This window comes from Grus americana, chromosome 8 (genome assembly GCF_028858705.1).
Source record: "Grus americana isolate bGruAme1 chromosome 8, bGruAme1.mat, whole genome shotgun sequence".
NCBI classification, from domain to species: domain Eukaryota; kingdom Metazoa; phylum Chordata; class Aves; order Gruiformes; family Gruidae; genus Grus; species Grus americana.
This window is the reverse complement of record NC_072859.1, coordinates 8,382,221-8,404,534: the sequence shown is the minus strand read 5'-3', so window position 1 is coordinate 8,404,534 and position 22,314 is coordinate 8,382,221. Positions and strand designations below refer to the sequence as shown.

The 22,314-nt window shown below is 42.8% G+C and overlaps 1 protein-coding gene across 3 annotated transcripts in view; it reads right to left on the bottom strand.

Annotated features, from left to right (window-relative positions):
- DNM3 (dynamin 3) overlaps positions 1-22,314 on the bottom strand; it is a 180,096-nt gene that overhangs the window by 7,634 nt on the left and 150,148 nt on the right. For all 3 annotated transcript variants that reach the window (XM_054833478.1, XM_054833480.1, XM_054833479.1), the window contains 3 exons: positions 16,951-17,115; positions 12,307-12,533; positions 11,467-11,703 (listed from right to left, as the gene is read on the bottom strand). In XM_054833478.1, the coding sequence (XP_054689453.1) occupies positions 11,467-11,703; positions 12,307-12,533; positions 16,951-17,115 (629 nt within the window). The remainder of the gene's footprint in view (positions 1-11,466; positions 11,704-12,306; positions 12,534-16,950; positions 17,116-22,314) is intronic.

Here is a 22,314-nt window from a genome sequence, read left to right as displayed (position 1 = left end):
GTGTATATTTCTTACAGAAAAAATGTTACTCTGTTAACTATTGTTTCTTGTGTTGCTCCAGTGTAGGTCTTCTGGACCCATTTCCAAAATTTGTAGTTTCATGAAGAACCACTTCTAAGGCTCTGCATTTCTGCTGGGTTGCATTAAATTATTCCTTTGTTGAAATGCCTCACATTGCATTGTTTAGTGCTTACTGAAAACTTTGTATCATGTGTATACAATTTACAAACAAGGGAAAATGCATACAGCTGTCTTCATATCAAATTTAAAAGATACGAGCCCAAGCATGAGTTTTAATACCAGGTTGAATGCGGCACGCTGGATTAAAACAATGTAATTTAGTCAAATTGTTATTTAGCCCAGCAGGATCAGAAACTGGAGAGCGCAGTGGGAGGGTTTCCTGGATATAATCAGTCAAACCAAACCTGAACCAAAACCAGGTCTGAGCCCCGTTTCCTCCTTGACCCAGAGCTGCTATTGCACTCCGACCATTATTTTGAATGGTCATTCCGGCCCAGCCCAGATCCGAACAGCGAGTACCTCCGTGCGGAGACGCACGCGTGTATCTGGGATGCTCTGCATCCGTACGCTTGCGTGCGTCCTCCCAACGGGTACGGGCAGGGACGTACGGGAGGAACGGGCAGACCTCTCCTTAGCTCCAGCCCTTCTCCTCTGCCCCTGTGAGGGTGCTGCCTGGCTCCCAAGCAGTTGCGCAGGGCTTCCTTCCAGCTCCTTAACCCCGCGCGCCATGACGAGGGGAGTGGGATCCGCACCCTGGAAACCAGAGGTGCCTTCCAGAGGAGTGGCAGATGTTTGGGAAAAGACCTGCAAAAGCACCGTTCACCTCTAGTCCCGCTGCTGACAGTCCCCAGGGCAGTGTCCGGTTCCCCATGCCAGTTACGCAGCAGGAGGGGCCGTGCTCCCGAGTCCCCGGGCAGAGCACAGCACAGGGTTCAGCTCAGGGAAGAGACCGTGGCTTCGTCAGCCACCAGCATGCAGTGACAACTGGCACCAGCCAAAGCTCAAGTCAGAGTGAGCGAAAGGACAAGCCCAGAAGTTGCCTGTCACTAGATTTCCCCGTCAAGGTGACAAGTCATTACGTGACCATTTTTACTCTGGGAGTAGGATTCAGACCTTTTCATTCCTCTAAAAGCAATCTCATCCCCATCTCTTGCCTCGTCCCCTCCTTTACACCCGGAGTGGTGACTGGGAGCGCAAGCACTCCCCAGGATGGAGCCGGCAACCAGCACTGCGCTGCTCCTTCCAAACGTAGCCCCCCCCGCCCCTCCTCTCTGTTCTGGGCACCTCCGAAAAACACAGTTCTGAGGGAAGCCTAGGGTGATTTTGGCACCATCGCTTTCTGCACGAAGGTTCCATAAATGAGCGCCGCCAGACCCTCCAAACGTGGGGTAGCGTGGAGCAAACGGGCAGTAACCTGGGGCGCAGAGCGGCAGGGGGAGCTCCAGCCTGTCTGTGGACGGAGCAGGGGAAAACCAGAGACAAACAACCTCCCCCAGAGCCCTGCTCCGCACTAGCTGCCATGTCAGTGAGTAAATATGTGACTAAGCCCAATTAAATGTTTAGTCTGAGGCTAGAAGATGATAGCGGTAGAGACGGCGCGGACCGCGTTTTCTCTGCGTTATCGGACCGACTCCCGACAGCCCGGGGGTGCGTTCGCGGTGCTGAGCTGTTCCCAGGCCCCGAAAGGCGGCTCCCGATTCATAGAAAGCTCCTTCTTATAAAAATGTCACTGCTGTGGTAATTCCAATTTGGTTATTGTCTCCAACATTTCAGCTGGGTTTTTGATTTCTGGGGCCGAGTCCCGGTGCCTGGCCCCTTTAACGGGCTGCTCAGTTTGTTGGGGTTTTTTTTGGTTGGGGGTTTTTTGGCTTTTTTTTTTTTTTTTTTTTAAAAAAAGGAAACAGTGTTTGTAAAAGTTAGTGCTAAAGGGGCAGGAGATCATAGGTCCCCAGGGTTGAGTAAACGAGTCTGCAGAAAGAATCAGTTCTTCTAACTAGCACACATTAAGCAGACATAAAGAATTTACCAATGAAAATTGTGGACTAAGTATGTATTTAATAACTCCCTGATGTTGCTGCAGAGACTCCTCCTTTGAAGAGCTCAGTGGGGTTTTGAACAGAGGATAACTCTTACCCCCATGCAAAAACTTTTTAAAAAAGGAAAAGTTTTACATTTATTTTTAACCTAAGCAGCACACCCCATTTTTCCACTTTTAAAAGAACTCCTAAAAGCTTTAGCTGGGCAAATGCAGAGCAAAAGAAACTAAATAAAGCAAGTCTAGACTTAAAGTTCGATCAGAAACATATGGGAGCTCTTCGAGCATTTGCCTTTTGAGAAGCGCTATCGCTCCCCACACAGAGTCCACAAAATATGCTTTCAGTAAAGCATGGCTGTAATTACCATGGGAGGCCCCGCTCGAAGAAGATGGCTTCTCTTCCCGGAGCACAGCTAACATACTTCTAAATAAAAGGCTTTTATTTACACTTACGTTTAACATTCTTGTTTGCTTGTGACCACCAGAGAACCCTTGGGGAAGGCATGCGCGTAACTATTTTATGATACATCCTATAGATCTGAAATTGTAAACAAAAGTCCGCTATTTTCTCCCTTTTCCATGATCTTGGTTTCCCTATAATGCAGCCCTCTCAGAGTACCCTGATACGTGACATTGTCTTTGCAGAATTTAACGAGAAAATATTTAAACAAAATCTCTAAGCGGCTTTAGGTCTGACTGTGGGCAAATTTTATTTTAGGTGACAATACAAATCAGGATGCGAGGCATACAATAAGAGGATAAAAGAGTGACTTACTTCAGGTGAGGAAGAAATATAGTTTCTCATTTGGGTGATTATTTAGAGAGACTAAGTAGCTTGTTCTTGGGATAGTTATAATGCCTTGACTGATTTTATTTTTATACGCTTTTCTCTGTCTCAGTAAGATCCTGAGAGACCCGTACAGCTTAGCCTCTACTTTTCCCGGTTCTTATATCAGTCTATCTAACTCTTATATGGTACCTCTCGACCTCTACCAGCCTCTGGGTTTGGAAGAAAAGCCAAACCAGAAGTGAAACTACTGTAGTCATCACAGTAGAAGAATAGAGGCAAGACATGGTCTGTAGGGCCGATTCGTTACTCTACAGTCTATGCATAGTTAAAAATCTTTCTGGCCTACAGCAGATGCAGCATGGCTACTGCGGAGTCTCCTGAACATCAACTCAGGAGAAGGGATCTTGAGTGGAAGCGGGAAAAGCAAGAGGAGGAAAGGCATTTGATTCTATTGACACAGGTCCAAAAAAAAAAGTAGGAAAAGTGGAAAAAGGATGATGACATTAGGAGGAGTAAAGCAGGAATCATGGACAAGAATCAGGAGGAGATGATGATTATGGAAGAAATGAGAAACAGCACTCAGTGGTGATGAAAGGAAAAAGTAGTCGGGGAATATCTGTCTGAGATGGCCCCTTACCCCAACGTAATGGTCCAAGAGAGTGAAAATTTCTCACATTTTTTTTCTGTACTGAAAAACGTAATTTTGTCAAACACGAAATGTCTCTAGTAAGCATGCCCACAGGATTACCATCGGCGGGCAAGTCAGGAACGGAAGCACTGAGGCGCACAGCACGGTGTTTGGGGATGCACGCCAGTTCTGAAGTACTCCCCAGCTGAACACATGTGTATCAGGCTCCACAAATGCATAGAGGGCGTGCTGCGACTGTTCTGCCAGATACTTGTACAGCTATACATGCAGCTGAACCTCACTATTTCAAATGACCCAGCTGCGCAGTACTCTGTCAGTGGAAGAATTTTTGTGTTACGTGTAAGCAAGTTAAAGTGGTTAGATTATGCTGTTTTATCTGATACCTATTTCTTTTCAGTGAAAGAAACACAAAAGTAAGAGTGAATGGGAAGACTGTGTCCTTTCACTAGCTGCCACTACACTGCAGCAATGTAAATGTCCATTAATTCAAATGCTAACACTGTTCCAAAGCATTAGGGTTACTGAGGTTCCACTGTGCGTGATTTAACTTAACACAGATACTCCTTTCAGAGGCAAAGAGGTCCAAAATATGATGCTCCACTAGATTAATTTATTATTTGCAACTCAAGCTATGTTTTCTATATGACCATCAGAAATTAATGTCTCTCTCAGACACATCCAAATATGTTTGTATGTTTATGTGGGTGCTGCATTTTTGAATTAGTCATTTCAGGGAATTAATGTGTCATATGGAAAACAGCTTGAATAAACAAAAATATTAATTCAATGGAACGACCAAGAAAGACTATTATTCTTAACAAACTGTGTTCTTGTTTGCCCTTCAGCAGGGAACATGTCAAGTAAGTAAGCGTGCAACACATTCGTGGAGGACTGTCCCAACCCTTCAGAAACCCTAGGTCAGGGTGGTCAAGAGGATCAAAACTGCCCGTGGAAGAAGACAGACTTAGGGGTGCCGAGTGATACATTCAGAATGCTGCTCTACCTTCCTCTGCCCACAGAAGATGACACCAAAAGGGCCACAAAACCAGCAGGAGGAACATCTAATTTTCACACAGTAGCACAAGTCTTGTGTACCTGTCTGTGTTTAGCTGTACTGTTCAGCATCAATGTGAATCACGTACCCTGTCTTTGAACACCACGTCTACTTCTGCCCACTCTGGTCTTCCTTCCTACTCGCTTTTGACCTTCCTCTGCCTTTTTGCCTCTCTCCTTTTTACTTACCTTGAAAAGAAAGGAAGCCAGCATCCTGGTTCTCACCTCCAGCTGGAGCGGCACCTCTTCTCGTCCATGATGACAACTAACGTAATTATCAGTGTCACCGTTGGTAATGTAGCCATTGAGTGCCCTCATTCACTAACGATCCGATACAGCTTGCTGAGGACAGGAGACTTTCAAGAAGAGCCTTTCAAAATGCCTGCAGGTTCGGGAAGTTCAAATCATCACTGCTTTCTCTCTATTTACCGTCATATATTTTCTCTTCTGGCATAAGGAAGGCTAGAAACACATTGCTGTTCTGCCCTCTCTTTCAGACCAGGCAAGGAATTTCCTGCTAAACACCTTTGCTGTAACCCCGGATAGCCTTCATGGCAGCTGTTATTAAACTATTCTGTTATGAGATTAAATAATTACTGGGGACAAAAACACATCTTTAGGTTCCTGTATTTCTGGCAAACAACATTTGCTATCATTTGATTCTGCTTTCCTTTTTCAAGTTGAGATATGCTAAAAATAAAAACCATTTCCTTCTACTAACAGCATCTTGGAGAGAAAAGGCTAGGGAAGCAAAAAAGAAAAGCTTTTGCTGAAACTACCTGACAGAATAAATTACTTATTCATCCAGCTGACACTCCCAAAGCAAGCTTCCACTGTGTTTGAGGACTGCACTCACATCATCATCTTTATCCCAGAATGACTTCTTTCAACTCTTTTCAGGGTCCTTCTTTTTCTGTCTTCCTCTCTCTCGCATCATTTTTACTTGCCCTTCCCCATCACGTGGGACTGGTCTACACTAAGAGTAATGAAGAGCCATCTCCCAGCCTGATCTTCTTTGCTGAACTTTGAAAGTAACTTTTAACAGTCCAAATCAAACGGATCTCTCCTAGTTCACCTCAGTTTAAAAACAGTATTTTGTTCAATAAGGCAGGAGCAAGTAGCTCAGGAACAATACCAAAGACAATCAAAACTACCTGAGATACAATAAATAAGATCAAACCTAAACTCCACGTAGAACAAGTGACTCTTCAGATACATTTGTTCAACTGTCATGGTGTATTGCCCATCAGAAAATTCCTAGACCGCTGAAGACGGGAAGTGGAGAGCCTGCCTCTGGCTGAGAAAAGGAGATGTTGATGGAGTTAGAGTCAGTGGCAGCAGATACAGTACCTAGGCTGCAATGTCTGACATCCCTTGAACTTTGTTTTACTTGATTTTCAGGACACTCATCTGGAGGAGAGGTATATGAAGGAAGGCAGTGAACAAAATCCTATTCCTAGTCTGGAAGAAAGCTGTCCTTTTAGGGGCAGCAATCGGTGAAGCTCCTGGAGCAGAAGCGGAGACCCTCCCCAATCTCTCACAGCATTACAGTTCAGGCAGCTGAAGACTCAGTTCTGTGCAAATGCCGTTCCAAATTTCTTGTCAGATCAGTATTGCAGAATTATAATGAAACCACAAGAGTTGTTCTATTGTGCTATTTTCACATGTTTTCAAAACTTGCTGTGATCTGCTTTCCGGCCAATCCCTCCAATATTTATCCTCATTCAGAATGCTGCTTCTTTCATTGCTTCCGTTAGGACCTGACCCCAGGTGAGATGACCAGTATTCCTCAACTGGTTTTGCACATGGTAGTATGGCTACCCTAAGTAGTGTAGCTCGTGTTTCTAATGGTTGTCACAGCACTGACACCAGGCTGCTGTTAAGAAAGATTGCCAAATAGTGCATTTTATGGTTTGAAAACTGTCTGAAAAAATTTTAAAAGAAGACAGAAATGCAAGGAGCAGGAGACAGATTTACAAAGGTGCCAGGGAAGGGAGAAGTTGGAAAGAAACCAAGACAAGACAGTGAGAAGGAAAGGAGGGAATACGTGGGGAAGGGAGACAAATGTACCGGGCAGGAAACCAAGTGAAGGGAGAATGTGAAAGAGGAAGCAAACAGGATGGTCAAGAAAGGGACAGCGAGGGAAGGGCAGAAAAAAGGGAGAGCAAAATAGTGATAAAGGAGCCAGTGGAGGAGGGGAAAAAGCAGAGCTCCTTTCTAAGAGATAAAGGAAAATAAATGGAGTCTTCTGCTTGAAGCAGCCAGCAGCAAAAGGAACGTATTACTGGGTGTGCATTTCAACAAGAAATGTAAATTAGACTGGTAACAAATTACACAGGGCTGTCTTTGCCCAAGCCAGAAATCACAGAAAGAATAACTGATATTCTCATAAGTCTTGTGATTTTGAGGTCCTTTGGACAGGCAGAGTTGGAAACATACTGACTATGGAAGAGCAGTATCCCTCCTGTGATGGGCTCTGGCTTTGCAGCACCCGGGTAGCTGTATATTCTTTTGATCACAGACAGGAAATGCAGAATTAAACTAGTTATTCTTTGCCTTTCTTTTTCCCCCTGAAATTCAGCAGGATTTTGAAATCGCTCTATGTAACACTCTCGTCTCTTTCCTTGCTTGAAACACTTCTAACTGCTGATTATACTTTTTGAATATAAACTTTACTGAAAATCCATTCAAAGAGGACAAATGGATGCTCCTGCTGGACGGAGCTGTGCTCATCTGCTTGGGTGTTCAGATTGAGATCATCCAAGTCAGCATGCAAATGCTTTAAGGTGAGCACTTATTCATCCTGCCAGAAGAGTTTGATGCAATGGCTATTTGATTATTATTTATATTCCATTAAAAATACAGTAGTAAGCTTTTAAGGCTGCAAGGTCAAGCTTCCAGAAGAGAGGAGATTGCCAGGCTAAGGCAGGATAACCCTTCTGGCCTTATCTGCCTATGCACTATGACAGATTTTAATCAGCAGATCACGTGCAATTTTTGCAAGGAATCCCCTTATCTTTCAATGCACAGGGTTAGACGTTACATTAAATCTTTCCAAAGAACTCTAATCCATAAAAATCCATCGCAGAAAACTTACTTAATGGTTGATATTTGGCAATCAAAGAGCTGAGTACAGAGCCCGTGGACCAGGAAACGTCCACATCTAGGCAGTGATGCTTTCTGCAGCGCTTCTGACTTTGTCTGGAAATTTCTAACTGTAATTACTGCCAAGTGTAAGTACTTTTTTGTGCCGGGTTGGCAGAAATACGTAATGATGGCTTGCGACGCAGATTAGTTACAAACACAACAGGTCATGTAATTAGCCTCAGCAGCATAATAAAACATAGCTGCATAGCAGCCATCACCCCTTCCACGCTGGCTGGCTGTGGGTTGAAGTAAATTGTAGGGAGAGTATGGGACTGTTCACAAACAGCACAACGTGAGGTCTCTCCCCACGGCTTACCTCACATGTAAAGACCACCCTTGGCCCCAGGGACCAAGTACCAGCATGCCTGAGGGTGAGACACACGTGTTTGAGAGCATTTTTGTTCCTGCCTGCTTGAGTGGATGGTCCAGCCCTTCAAGAACCCAGGTCCCAGGGTTCCACATCGAGTGGGGTCGTGTTTGTTTTAATGGCAGAGCGAGTAACAATCTCCGGTGCTTCGCTGGGAAAGCCTTCGTGATTCCACAGTAGCATTGCAGAGCACGACACAGAGAGAAAAGGGGAGCACCCACTAACACCATGGGCTCTGCTGCCAGGAGGGAAACATTTCCAATTCAATTGTTTGCAAAGCTGAGATTCCCATTCAGGACATTTAAAAGCCATAAATCAAAGCATCCACAGTAGAACTAAAATTGGTCAAGATGAGGCTTTCCAACAGGCAGGCGAACGCGCATCATGGTAAGCTAAAGCGGCTCTAGTGCCTGCTTAAAGCCATCTTACCAAAGCGAGCGCACAGCTGCATTTTCTTTCAAAATACTACTGCAGCCTTTTAAGAGAGAGGGGGAATAATCTAAATTCTGGCAGCGGGGAATATTTCACAAATCATATATGCTTTGGCATCAAGCCCTTAAAGCCAGGGGCCTTTACTCACAGGCTTTGCTGGGAGAGATCCACCCACCTCAAGTGGGATTAATTAAAAGAGGCATGTATCATGCAAATAGTTTCTGTTTCCTTACAGAAATATTCAGAGCACATAACCCAAACCAGCTTTAGAATCAGAGCGAAGTAAGGAAGAAAATTATGTCCTGCTCCACTAACCCTTTTCCTTTCCCTGTACAGTAAGCGAGGAATAGTGAGAAAATGCCGAGAGCTCACCATTTCTGTACAATTCCTTTGATTAAATGCTAATAAGTTGAGGAAAAAAAGGATTTTTTTTTTTTTAAAGGCAGGGGCTGTATCTCACTATAAGGTGCCCAATTCTCCAAACCAAACGTGTGCTCAGCCGCTCGTTGGAAAAGGATGATCCAAGTCTTACCCCTGAAAATGATTTTTTTTATCTTAAGGCAGAACAGGAGAGAATAGAAAGCTTATATTTCTTCAGCATTTCAGGATTTTCAGCTCCACGTGACAGTGACGGGGGCTGCAACAAAAAGCTCTTTGGAAAGCTAGATGAACTTTAAAAATACAACTTTCTTCTTCTCAGGAAGATAAACTATTTCCCTAGATACGAGAGATCTGACACTTCAAGGAATCATTGCAGAAAATGGTGGTAGAGCAGTCAGAGCACAGAGCCCCAGTTCAAAAATAAGTCACAGAGAAAGCTCAAGTTTCCACAAGATCTCTTCCTCAAAACTATTTTTTTTTTCCCCCTTTTAATATCTCAGACCCATTTTCTGAGTCAATTTCCTATGATCCTGCGAAGGCTGTTATTAAAACCAGACCGAGCGTAGCAGAAATTCCAGGGCTCAGAAGAAACGTTTAATAGGCGCAGGAGCCGGCCACACTGTCCCCCCTCAGGTGATTTCCCCTGCAGCCCCTTCCCTGGGATTTCCTCCCTCCGAGTTTAGTCAGCAGGAGAAACCTGAAGTTTCAGCAAAACGGCAAACCCTTCCTTCATTCTTAAGCAGCTGAGATTTTTTTTTTTTATGTCTGAGGCTTTCATAGCTCTGAAAAAGACATCTAGGATCCAGGCCAGAAGATGTGTATTGCAGATATTTTTTTTCCACAGAAATGTCAGGCAGTCGTACATTCAATTATTTATCCCGTTAAAAACGCTGACCTCCTTTATCGGCCACCGCGTTGCACGCCACCAGCGGCAGTCGTAAATTGAGCTGTTTGCGGGCTGCTTACCCGAGCGTCTTTTGTGCGCTAGAAAATTCCTTTCTGGTCTCCATCCCACCTATCACTTTAGCATCAAAAAGATTATCATCAGACATGCTCTCGGCAAGCCGCCTCAGGAAAGCAGCGTTCATGCAAAATCACAGCCAGGCAGGACGAAGGAGACATGCTCACTTGCAAGGCGAGGGATGCCAGGGAGCTATGGTTCTCTCCAGTAGTACAACCGACAAAACACTGGACCTCATTCCTCTGCCTAGTGTGTGATTTATCCTCTGATGGCACAGGGGAAACAGCCAGGCTCTCCCAGCGAGGGGATGCTGCTTGGACTTCTTCCCTTTCAGTTTAGTACCCGGAAAGGCAATTCTAGGTTTCTCCCCAGCGGTCCTACTGCAAGCTACGGGGTAGCCACCAAGATGAAAGAGAGCATTTCATGGTTGGGCACTGCTGCAACAACACCCTTTTCACAGGGAATATATAAAAATACTTAAGTCCTTTGATATAGCTCATTTATTTATTCTTCGTATTACAAAGGGTAATTATATTAGAAACACTGAGCCTCAAATTTAAGTTACTGACAACTACAACAGATCTCACCTATTTAAAACAAAGTTTTTCTCCAAAGGTTCTCTTCTCAATTAGCATCTCTAAAATTGAAAAAGGTGCACATTTTCTTTTTGTTTCTATTTAACTGGCTTTTTTTTAAAAAAAAAACAAACCTGTGACTAATTTTAATGTAACAGTTAATTTATTAAAAATGGAGAAACCCCTTTGTTCCAACTTTACCTAATCTATCCATGCCTCTCTTAATTTAGGAAGTTACCAAAGCCCTTAGAATCAGAGGCTTTCATACATATATATATAGAGAGAGAGGGAGAGTGATTACATGTATTACATCATTGTGAAAATAAATATTAAGGACATTTTATTCATATAACTTACATAAAAAAGCAGTTAATGCCACACAAAATTATAAAATATGCAAAACTACTTTAAAAAGTACTGATAAATGTAAAGCCCTGGGAAGGAAAGGAAACAATGTGGTGATGAAAATCCTGTTCCTTAACTAATTGTTTTGTACCGTATGATCTACTCTGTTAGACAACTATGGACTGTTTACAACTGGCTGTAAATTACTTGCCTTGTGGAACATGAATCAGACTCCTATCAGTTTGTTCCACTGGTTCTACAAGGATTCTACAAGGATTGCTCTTCTTCTCTCCCAGAAGAGCCATCACTTCCTCTGGTGAGGACTCAGAATGGCAGACATGAGTTGTTGTACCCTGTTGTACCACCCTTCTGGTGGAGGGGTAGGTGGCCTCTCTCTCTGTGAACCCCTACGTGGGGACAACACAACCAGAGCAGGGGTTCTTAGTGTAAGATAGATAACTCAGTGTCTTCAAATTGACTGGCTGGATTTTTTTTTTCATGAAAAAACTTTTTATCTTTTCAAAAAGTCCTATTTGCGCTAAAAATTGGTTCCTCGAACCGCCTCTGACTCTCTGTGGGGAATGCCCAATTTTGCTTTGTTACAAGACTTATTCAACAACCGTGCTCGACTTTCCGACACAGTGCAGAACCTGTCTGTTATGCTAGAGGGAGAGAACCATGCCCACCACCAGGAAGACGAGACATCTTACCTTGGGACGCTGGGAGGAGCCCGGGTCGGCCGAGAGGGAACCTGGGGAGGTCCTCCAAGGGCTTCACCTCCACTTGGAAATGGAGGCAGTGGTCCTGGGCGGAACGGGACTGGGGGAGCCCCCGACTGAGGGCCTGGAGATGGGATTGCAGGAGCGGGTCCTCGGCCAGATAAAGGTCTGGTTGGGGGATTGTTTAATGTAGGTCTTCTCTGAGTTGAGGGACTTGGCGGAGGCGATCTAGTGAAATATCAAGAGGTTCAAGAAGTTTAGTAAGGTGAGGTTTGGGGTTTTGGTTCATTTTATTTTATTATTTTTAAACAGAAATGAAAAATTTGGTTATGCCTATGACAGTTGTTTTTTCTAGGCATTTTCCTTTGCTGTCAATGTCAGAGCATCACATATATTTAAGTCTCACACCACAGACAGCACGCCTGATGATAGTCAGAAATAAACATATGAGCAAAGAGGTAAATGTAATGGATTTTAATATTAGAGTTCTAATAATGTTCTGTTAAGTGGATTTTCTAGGACATGGAGCCTGAATTATGCTAACAGTTTGCAAGAAGAGACCTTGTGGATCCACCGTGGGGGTGACAGAAGTGGCTGCTATCTGAAGCATCAGACAAGCTATAAATCCACTGGATGGTCTTCTACGAGGCAAATATCTTGTCTAGTGTTTACATACATACCCATAGAAAATGTGTATGTGAGAAAATGTTTTGATTTCCCTCACAAATGTCAGTAAAGACCTGGAGGAGTATCTGCCCAAAAAGACAGGCAGGGAGGGAGCTGCTGATGCTGTCCTAAATTTCATTGCAACACAGATTTGAGGATCCTTACCTGCGGGCCTGCTGAAGCCAAGAGTCATCTACAGGAGGGGGTGCCGGGGTCGAGACGGTGCTAGTGCTAATATCGCCGATGATTGCCAGGGCTTCCTTGAGTGCTTGGTACATGCGGAGCATTTCGTCTCGCCTCTGCGCCTGTTCAGCCGACTCCTCCATTAGAGTGTTTTGGTCCTCAGAAGAATACAAGTGAGCCAGGAGCTCTGCGTTGATAAATTCTTTTACCTGTATCATCAGACAAAAAAACCCAACAAACACCAAACAAATAAACAAAAATCCCAAAATCTATTGGAAACAGAATACAGGACAAATACCGCGTGAGATCCATGGAACCAGGAGACAGACATACCGGAATTTAATCTGCTTCTCCTGCTACCTTACATCAATGCTACTGGTCAGATCAGGGACTAAAAAAAAATGCAGAAGTCAGATTGAGCTGATGGTGCAGCAGCCTGAGGTCTCGCTGTGGCCCAAGGAAAGGCTGGCGCGTGCAGCTGGAAAACGATGGACTGGACCTTTTAGCAGCTGACTGCAGGCAGATGGGCTTAGTGCAATTATGAAGCCACATTCTGAGACAACGATTCACGTGCGAGAATAAGATGGTTTCGTGCAGTCACTCCACAATGCACTGCGGCCGTTTTTTTGTGTCTGTCTTTGAACCACTGGACACGGTTGGAGTGAACACTGGTCTGTGTCTCTAAGGTGACACCTATGTTTACAGTTCATTGCAACCAGGGCTCCCAGCAGGTCCCGGGAGTCAGCTGGCATTTTGGTCCAGTTCTAAATGGCTCAGAGGTGAATGGCAGCTATTAGCAATACCATTAGATATGTTAAATTCCCCTTGAAATGGGAATTTTCAGGCTTTATAGCATCTCTGTCAATTATTTTCTTAGCAACAATCTATCCTACTTGAGATGTTTTTCATCTCCAAAAACTTTGTCAGATTCTAAATATCCCATCCACACACATTCAAACTGAAGGGAGAAGTCTCCCAGTAATCTAATTTACTGTATTGATTTCCTGCTACGCCTGCCCTCGTTATGGAAACCTGGGCCACATTAGGAGAGATAAAAAGCTAGAGGGACTCTGATTAAGTAAGACTGTGGTAAATAGACCAACTGCTGACCTACTAAATCCTTGCATTTGAGACTTTCATTGCTGTTCTGATCTATTTCTCATCTGGCTTTTTGCTCTATAAAGCTTTTTTGAGCTGGAGATACTGATGATAATACATTCCCAAGATTCTGATTACATAAACCTGAGCTCCATTTGCACACAGGTTTGTTTTAAATCCTGACAGTTAGACTAAGGCAAAGTTTGTGTTCAGACGAGGTCAGCGAGAGCGGTCGAACTGCACGGGCATGGGACCCTTTATGGTCATCTAGCAATGAAAAGAAGGGCAGGACAGACCTTGCAGGGAAACAAAACCCTATTGCCTGGGCTTGGCTGTCATTTCCCATTCACGTATGACAGGAGATGCACAAATTCTTAGCAAAGCCTGCAAAAATTTTCCATGAGTCTCATGCTGTTTTCCAGTAGATGGTACTGATCAAGAGCCAGAGTACACTACTTTCCTCATGATTGCCAAAACCTCCACATTAAAAACAGATATCATAGTTAAACAGCATCACATTCTACTTGATGAAATGAGCATTTTAATGGCATCACTTCAAAAAAAGAAGTAGTCCTAAAATTAGATTAAGGCCAGAGCTGATTGTAAAAGCATTGTTAAACCACAAATATCTGTTTGAAAAAAATCAGCCTGTGACAATTACCATGAGATCCCTGTCTGCCACTAGTAGGAGACTCAAGTAACTCCCTGAACTCCTCCGGAAGGGGAGCACTGCTGCATTAAGGACGGTTCTTGGATCAGCCAAGATCCTTCTGCAATCAGATGCACTGTACTAGACAGAGGGAGATCTTCCGCAATAGCCACTTTCTCCAGCTTGGAAAAGAAAGGGAAAGTCACACTTACTCACACCTTTGCTCCTTTCTAGAAAACAGACTCACGGGAATGGTTTAAAATGCCTTCCTTCACAGACATCAGACCTGCAGTCAAAGCCGAACCATCGCAAGCGTCCGGAACGTCAATGCCACAAAGCCTGCCCTGTCACTCCGAAGTGGGGCAGGACGGCCTTGCAACTTCATTCATCAGCGAGCGGACTGCAACGTACATCACTGCCTCAAACGCGAACGCAATCCGTTCCTTTACCTTCGCTTTGGTAGTAACAAGTACTTTACTTAGAGTTTTACTATTCAGCTGAGATTAATATCAGCACTGCTAATGGAGTATACGCTGCCTACTGTAAGACCACCCCTCTGGTATAATCTGTGATACCTAAGCACCATGAAACACAAATTCTGAAATGTGTGTTTTGTTTGTGCGTGTTTGAATTGCTAATGGTAACTCAATGCAGTTCCGTGTGGTAAATGTATTTTCTTTTAAGGTAATCAACATCCACCCTAAGGGAAGAATAAGGGATGCATTTGGAATACAACAATCTAGGCTTAGGCCTCCAAATACGCTTTGGGACAGCATCTAATTATTTTCTGTACACTCAGTTTAAATCCGATACTTCCCTTGAATTATAAGTGCTCGTTTACAGGCCCACAAAATGGAAAGGAAGTTCTAGGAGAACTTGGGAGGTTACAATTGTCATGGAAACAAACTCCTTGGGATCCATTTGTTTCCAGAGTTTTGGAGGCAACGTGATGGGGCAGCAGAAAGTACAGAATATGCTCATTACGGGGGAGGGAAGGTGTTTTCACTTCACTCCTGGTGGATGGGTTGGACTTCTGAAGACTCCAAGGAACACACGTACACACTACTCAACAGGACCCACCTTCCATCACAGCTCCACTGCTTTCCAGGACTTTGCACAACCTTTTGGCGTGGGGCTCAGCAGTCTTAATTCAAGCATTTCTTTCTCGTTTTAATAGCGCTGGTTTTTCTTAAAATTGATTTTTAGCTATTGCTTTTAATATGGTATTTTACTGCCTACGCTGCACAGAAACAAGCGTGTTAACATTTTTAGTTGCACTCTTCACAGTGCTTGAAAATGTTTTGATTCTTTGCCACAAATTTAAATTCTAGGATTGAGGTGTAGGGCTTAGCTCACTAGCAAGCCCAAACAGAGCTACGGACTGCGTGGTCAACTAAAGGTAGATGATGTTCTAAGTACGTTGTTTCTGTGTGCCACGGTCAGCCGGCATGGCAGAGTCTACCACTGTAACAGCTGATGAGATGGAAAGTACAAAATCTCAAAGTATTCTACTTCTGAGTAAAGCACCCACTTCAGAAACCCTTAAACTATTCCATATGAGGAGGTGAGTGGCAGAAAATTTAATGTAAACTTTCAAAAGGAACTGCTCACCGAACTCGGCAGTTTATGGAATGAGAGCTAAGAGCCAGCCCTTTCCAAAGGCACTGAAGTTGTGCTAAGTCGAAGGAGCAAGTCGCTAGCTGTGATCTAAAAAGAGCAGAGGGAGCATGTTAGCCCTATAAATTCGAGAGCATGGCTGATTTCAGGGAAAAAAAGGGCAGTTCCATTGTCCCCATGCTCTTTTGTAAAAACTCACCCATGGCTAGAGCATTATTTGGAGCCCAACTCCTCTAAAGCTAAAGAAGTCAATGGAATATCTCTTGCCTCGTGCAAATATTCTGCTCGTATTATATGTACCAGGAAATCCCACTGAAATTTCCTGTCCAACCACCTAACTCTTAAGTGCAACACAAATTCCACAGGACTAATGAAATCCATCAGACTAAGGCTAGAGGTGGCTCTGAGTCAAAAGTAAACGCTACTTTCTAAACAGATTTGCCTTATGGCATATTGTATTTTAAAAACGGATTGGTTTGGTGACCTGACAGCCGGCACTAACAGGAGCTGTGCTCGCCATTATTAATTTACATGGCAGCAGTGGCACTAATGTTAAGCTTAGATTTCAACAAGGTCCATTCCGAACTCTGCCAGGAAGCAGAGGCTGAGAAGATACCAGTGCAGTGGAAAACCCATGATATCTCAAAGCCCTTTCTTTAACCAAATAATCTTCAGATCTAAGAAAGACGCACACAATAAATCAAAGAACCACATCTGCTTGTCTAAACAACAGTGTCCAAGGCTCCTAGATTTATTCCTTGAAAACAGTAACCTGAAAATATAAAGAAACCCAAATAAAATAAGAACTGCTTTAAGAAGCCATGACAAAGGGCTACAGACTGAAAATCAAGGAAGGTTGATTTTTTTTTTTCAATCAACTCTGCTCTGCTGCTCTCCAGCTGCCTAGATGGAGCTCCCAACTCCCTTTTCTTGTTATATCAAAAGCAAGGCAGGTAAAAAAATTCCTTGATCTACCTTTAAATAATAACAACTTCTCTTCTGATTAAGATGTAAATGAATTCAATCTTTAGCATTTTGGAGTAAGCACCCAAAGCAGTGTGCCAGCCTTTCCGAAGGCTGCAGAACTTCCTGCTACTATGGAAGACAGGAATATTTTGCCTAAGGGTGTGGCATTTATAGGAGCCTGTTCGTCCCTTTACCAAATCCTGTTGCTGCTGCTGTATTCAAGAGGTGTGTTTGTATGAGCAGAAGGGATTTGACAGACATGTTAAAATAATTTCAGAACCCTGGCTGTTACTTACATTATTGATCATAAGATGCATGATTGTTTTCGGTATCAAATCTCGGATACATTTATTGATAATAGACATGTAGGAGTCCACGAGATTTCGGATTGTCTCCACCTGTCTCTCCAGCTGGGGGTCCATTGAGAAATTGTCTGCTTGGCCATTCTCATCATTTTCAGTCTACACAGAAGAAAAAAAAAAAAGTCAAGTCTTTCAGAGAGCAGTAAACTGGAAATATATTGGGGAAAAAACCAGGACTTACACTGTAGTAATCCAGCAATGTAACTCATACAAAGAATGTCTGGAGGTTAAAATATGAAGTACTGACGTGTTTAACGTTGTGAAATCTGGACTTTTAGAGGTTAACGCGATATGAGATGCAAGACCTTTTCCACAAAGTGCATTACATAATTCCACACGAATTTGTAATTTTGTATTGAAGAAAATTTTCAAAGATGTGCGGTGATAAATGAAATCCCAAGAAATTACCTCAGATCACTTACTGCAATACATATTATCAAATCTTTTACCATTCAGATTCAGCCAGCCTGACCCATGCAAGAAAGCAGCACCGTAAATCTGGATTTTGAATTTTACCCTCCTATGGGTAAAAATCATCCTTGTTATTTAAGGCTGACTCAGTTGTGACAAATTCTGCAGTTCTGCCTCAAACTTGTTAGATGTGAGTAGCACCTATATAAACAAAGGATTTATGAAGGATAACAGCAAAAGCATCATTGGTTCCAGTGCTCAAGGCTCAGCATAACATAGGCTGGGTTACATACTAGAGGTCTCTTTTTTCATTGGACAGAAAAAAAACTTCCTTGTATGTAAACAGCTGACCTAATTAAAGAAAATACCAGGAACTTTAACTGGAAGCTAAAAGGTATGTACTTTGCTTCGGTCTGGCCTGTATAAATATAAGAAAACCTAAAAAAAGAATAGTAGCCTTTTGGCAAAAAGCAAGCTACTTTCTGAGGCTCAAAGATGCCAAAAGAATGGAATTTCAACCTGGAAAGTACAAAGAACAATGTCCTTTCCCGAAACTCTGACATATAATACTCCCTGAAAACGACCACCAAAGCCATATTAGCATGAACTATAAAACCTAAACCTGTTCTGTACCTAGAAGCATAACACCAAGAAACAGAAATTACTTGCAAAAAAGTGAATAACCCAATTAACGCGAACTAGTTATCCACCCGCCAGACCCCTGTCAGCACGACCCCATTTACAATATAGCGTTTAGCTAAAATTCACACACCACTAGCGCTTTACAGATTCCCTGAGCAGTTCAAATTGGTAGCAAACCAATTAGCAAAAGACCATTAGAGCTACACACGCAAATGTGTCGCCAAAGAGGCTTCTCCCTGCATAAAACCCATTATTGCTGGGCCAAAAAGAGATTCCTAATTTCATCTCCTAACACAGGGTCTGCTTCTGCTCATGCAGCATTAGCAGGTAGACCACTTCGTGTTTACTCCTTGTGAGCTATGGCTTGATCGGTCCAGTCTGAACGAAATGGCGATGGTTGTGATTTGTTAAGTTCTAGTTTTGTTAAGAAATAAGATCCAATGTACTATTTGGAAACAAAACTAAATGTTTGTAAAAAAATTTCAAAAGTTCAGATTGTTTTTAATTACAGAGGAATTAACTGGAAAACCAGCTAATCTATGGACTTTAAAAATAATTAACAGCGCTTCCTATAAATGTTGGGACTCTGGAGGACACTGAAAGAGCTCTTGATGAAAACAGTGTTTTCAATTCTGTAACACCAGTAGATATACTACCCTATAAACCTTAATCGTTTTGTTAATAAACTGCATATGCCAAAAAGTCACAGCATGCAGACTATCTTCCTTAGCCACCATGTCTGAAAAGAAAGTAACTGCAGTTTTCCCTGTGAAATAGCAAATAAATGGAAAATCGTACATCTATCATATAGCCACAGATTTTAGCCCAGTAACTGCAGACCAAAAATGCCCCCTTCCCAGTTCCCCTGCATTTGACTTCTATTCTCTCTCTTTTCTTCTTCACTGTCTATATAAAGTACAGTTTGTCCATGGTTTTTTCCCCCCTCTTTTTTTTTTTAATCTTCACTGTTTAAATTACAGATTGCAATGAGATTCTTAGCTGGCTAAGCAGCAAAGTGACAGATGTTTATTATTATCCTCATCAAGAGAATGTAAAGTAAAAATAGTAATTTGTCTCTGATCTTTAAGGCAAAGGGTAATAGTCTGCAAACATTTAACCTTTTATATACAGGCTCATAGGTGATATTTACAGAAAGTGGATAATACTTCAGGAGTCCGTCTCTTGTTTGAAACTAATAGAGCTGACTTCATACTGTTGATTTATTTTCTCTGAAATCAAAAAAGATCACTCTTTCATGAGTTTACAGTAATTTATTATGAAAGCTTCTGGCCATAGCATTCTTAATGATTTGATGTCTCAACTGAGGCTTTTCATGGCAGAAACCATCTTGTTTGCCTCGCATCATGCACCTGGAAATCTGCTTCTAACAGATTTCTATGTGTCCTGGTTTCGGCTGGGATAAAGTTAATTTTCTTTCTAGTAGCCGGTATAGCGCTGTGGTTTGGATTTAGGATGAGAATAATGTTGATAACGCCCTGATGTTTGTAGTTGTTGCTGGGTAGCTGTAGTGTCTACACTAAGTCAAGGGCTTTCCAGCTTCCCACGCCCTGCCAGGTGCAGAAGAAGCTGGGAGAGCACAGCCAGGACAGCTGACCCAGGCTGGCCAGAGGGATATTCCCCACCACGGAACGTCATGCTCTGGATAGAACTGGGGAAGCTAGCTGGGATTGCTGCTTGGAAACAGACTGGGTATTGGGTTTGTTTGGGGTTTTTTTTCCCGTGGGTGGTGAGCAATTGCATTTGTGCATCACTTGTATTATTATCATTATTATTATTATTGCTAATTATTATTCCCTTCCTTTGTTATCCTATCAAACTGTCTTTACCTCAACCCACGAGTTTTTTTTCCATTCTCCTCCCCATCCCACTGGGGCAAGGGGTGAGCGAGCGGCTGCGTGCCCAGTTACCGGCTGGGGTTAAACCCTGACACTATGCCATACCGGACACCTAACAAACATTAGCAGGCTTTCTTTTGTAAGCCGCCCCTGCATTGTCCCGACAGCAGCATCCGAGAGTGAGGTTGCTGGGCATCACAACAAGACAGAAGTGACGTAGATGCCCTATTGCATCTCCATGTCATCCTTTCAAAACAGCTGGTTTTCTCCCTGAGCATCACGGTGACTAGCTCCAGCGCAACCCTCCCCTCATCCCAAGTCCCTGCCACTCTGCGTTCTAGAAAGGCTTTTGCAAGTCTGTTGTAATGAACAAACCCAAACCAGAATACGTAAGAAAACTCTCGCCGCTCTTGAACAGAATGTTCATGTTGAACAGAAAAGGAGAACGAAGAAGCTGCAAACAGGTTTCCGTGCCTCCTTTCCCAGCAGCCAAGGCAGCCACAGTCCCTTTTCAGTGCTCCTCATCCTCGAGCCAGAACTTGCCAGTTCCAATAGCGAGTGTTAAGCGACAGCGTATCAATCAGGGCTAAGTTGTCATTCACTTGACTCTTGCTTAATACTGCTATTAATTGTTGACAGGAATGGAATATTATCACTTCAACCAACCTGCAATTACTTTAGGAACTTTTGTAAGCCTCCAACAAAGAAACTATGGAACAATCTAAAGCACTAAAAAAAAAAAGGTCAAGAAAATTAGATTCATCTTGGAAAACTCAAATTCGGAATATCTGATGAAAATACACCAAAGCTACAGAGAAGCAATAGGTGAAAAAACCATGGATGAAGGGAAGGTAACATGGAAGCCAGGATGGCGTTTCCATTTATATACACATACACGTTGCCACCGAGATAAGGTCCTTCTACTTTCTCTGCCCTTCAGAAGAATTAAAATAATATCTATTCCTTGCACTCTGCAGTGGGTCTCACCTGTCTTTCATAAGCTGCTTTGTGCTCCTTGCACGGAAAGGTGCTAGTCAAACACAAAGTATGCATCGTTGCTACTCTTCTACCTTTCCTGTATTTAGATACTGTCTGTACTAAGAATGTATTAAGGATTAACTAAAGTGTCATACAAGAGAAGAATAAAAACTACATGTAAATCCAAACCGCTTAAGTTTGTGGGAATTTTACTGCTGGCTGCAGTGGGAATAGGATTTCACCCTACACATGCATTTCTACTATAAAAATTATTGGTCTTCTGAAGACTGTGAACTCTCTGCTTCAAGAAGAATGATTTAATGTGGTACAAAGGGATGTAGGCATGAGGAATTATGTGCAATCCAAAAAAAAAAAAAAAAAAAAGGAATAGTACCTCAGAATATCAGGATAATTTTCCTGATTGTGAGAATTGTAAGCATGTTGAAGAATGTCCCAAGAAAAAAATAAATCAGGAAAAGTGATTCCTTCTGAAATTCACTGAAAAACTGGGTAACATACTGAAACCAGTCCTGAGCCGGCCACACAGAGAGCGCAATACTTCTAATTTCCATGATTTCATTACATCCAGGGCAGCTGCCAGCATATTTAAGAATGTCTTGTATAACATTCCTGAAGTCAGTTTCAAGAAGGAGCATTTGTCTAGCATTTTCATTAGAGCAGTGTATCAACCAATTTTCTGTAATCAAAAAGGCATTCTATTAAAAGTGACGGAGCGGAAGCAGACGGAAAGGTGACTGACTAAAGTTTAAAAGTCAAAGCAGCAGCAAAGCAATGCTCTGTAGGCTAAGAAATAATTCCACGGCTGCAGGGAGAAACCAATCATTTAAATGCTGCTTTCATATCTTTAATTTATAGATGCAAGTTCATAACAACAACCACCACCTGAAAATTAGTTATTCTCGCCAGATTGTATTTATGTTTTAATTCACAGCTGCTGAACATATAATCTGTTTTATCTATTCCTGCCCAAGTAAGGTTTTTCTGTAATGCACCAACACTCAGCACACTGCAGTTGTCCCAACCCCCCCCTCCTTGCTTTTTTCTAAACCTTTACAACTGATTCTTGATATTCTCGTCATTGCTGTTTGATGCTGTATATATAATTTAGCTAAGATGCTCTCAGCTGTACATAGCGTGCCTTTTGCCAGAGGACTGCTGAAACCACACGATGGCTTCACACAGTGAGGTTTTCTTACTGGAAGGAACCACAAGTAAATGACAATACATTACTTTTGTGTATTTTCAAAAAAGCGAGCAGCAGAAAAAGAACATTTCCCGGGTAGCTTGGAAGCTGTCCTTTTCCCTCGCAGAGGGTGACTTTGCCACTCTCTTCCATGCTTTCAGCATCTCCTGACTTCGTACCGCTGGTGCCTTTCCTGAGCCACCCACG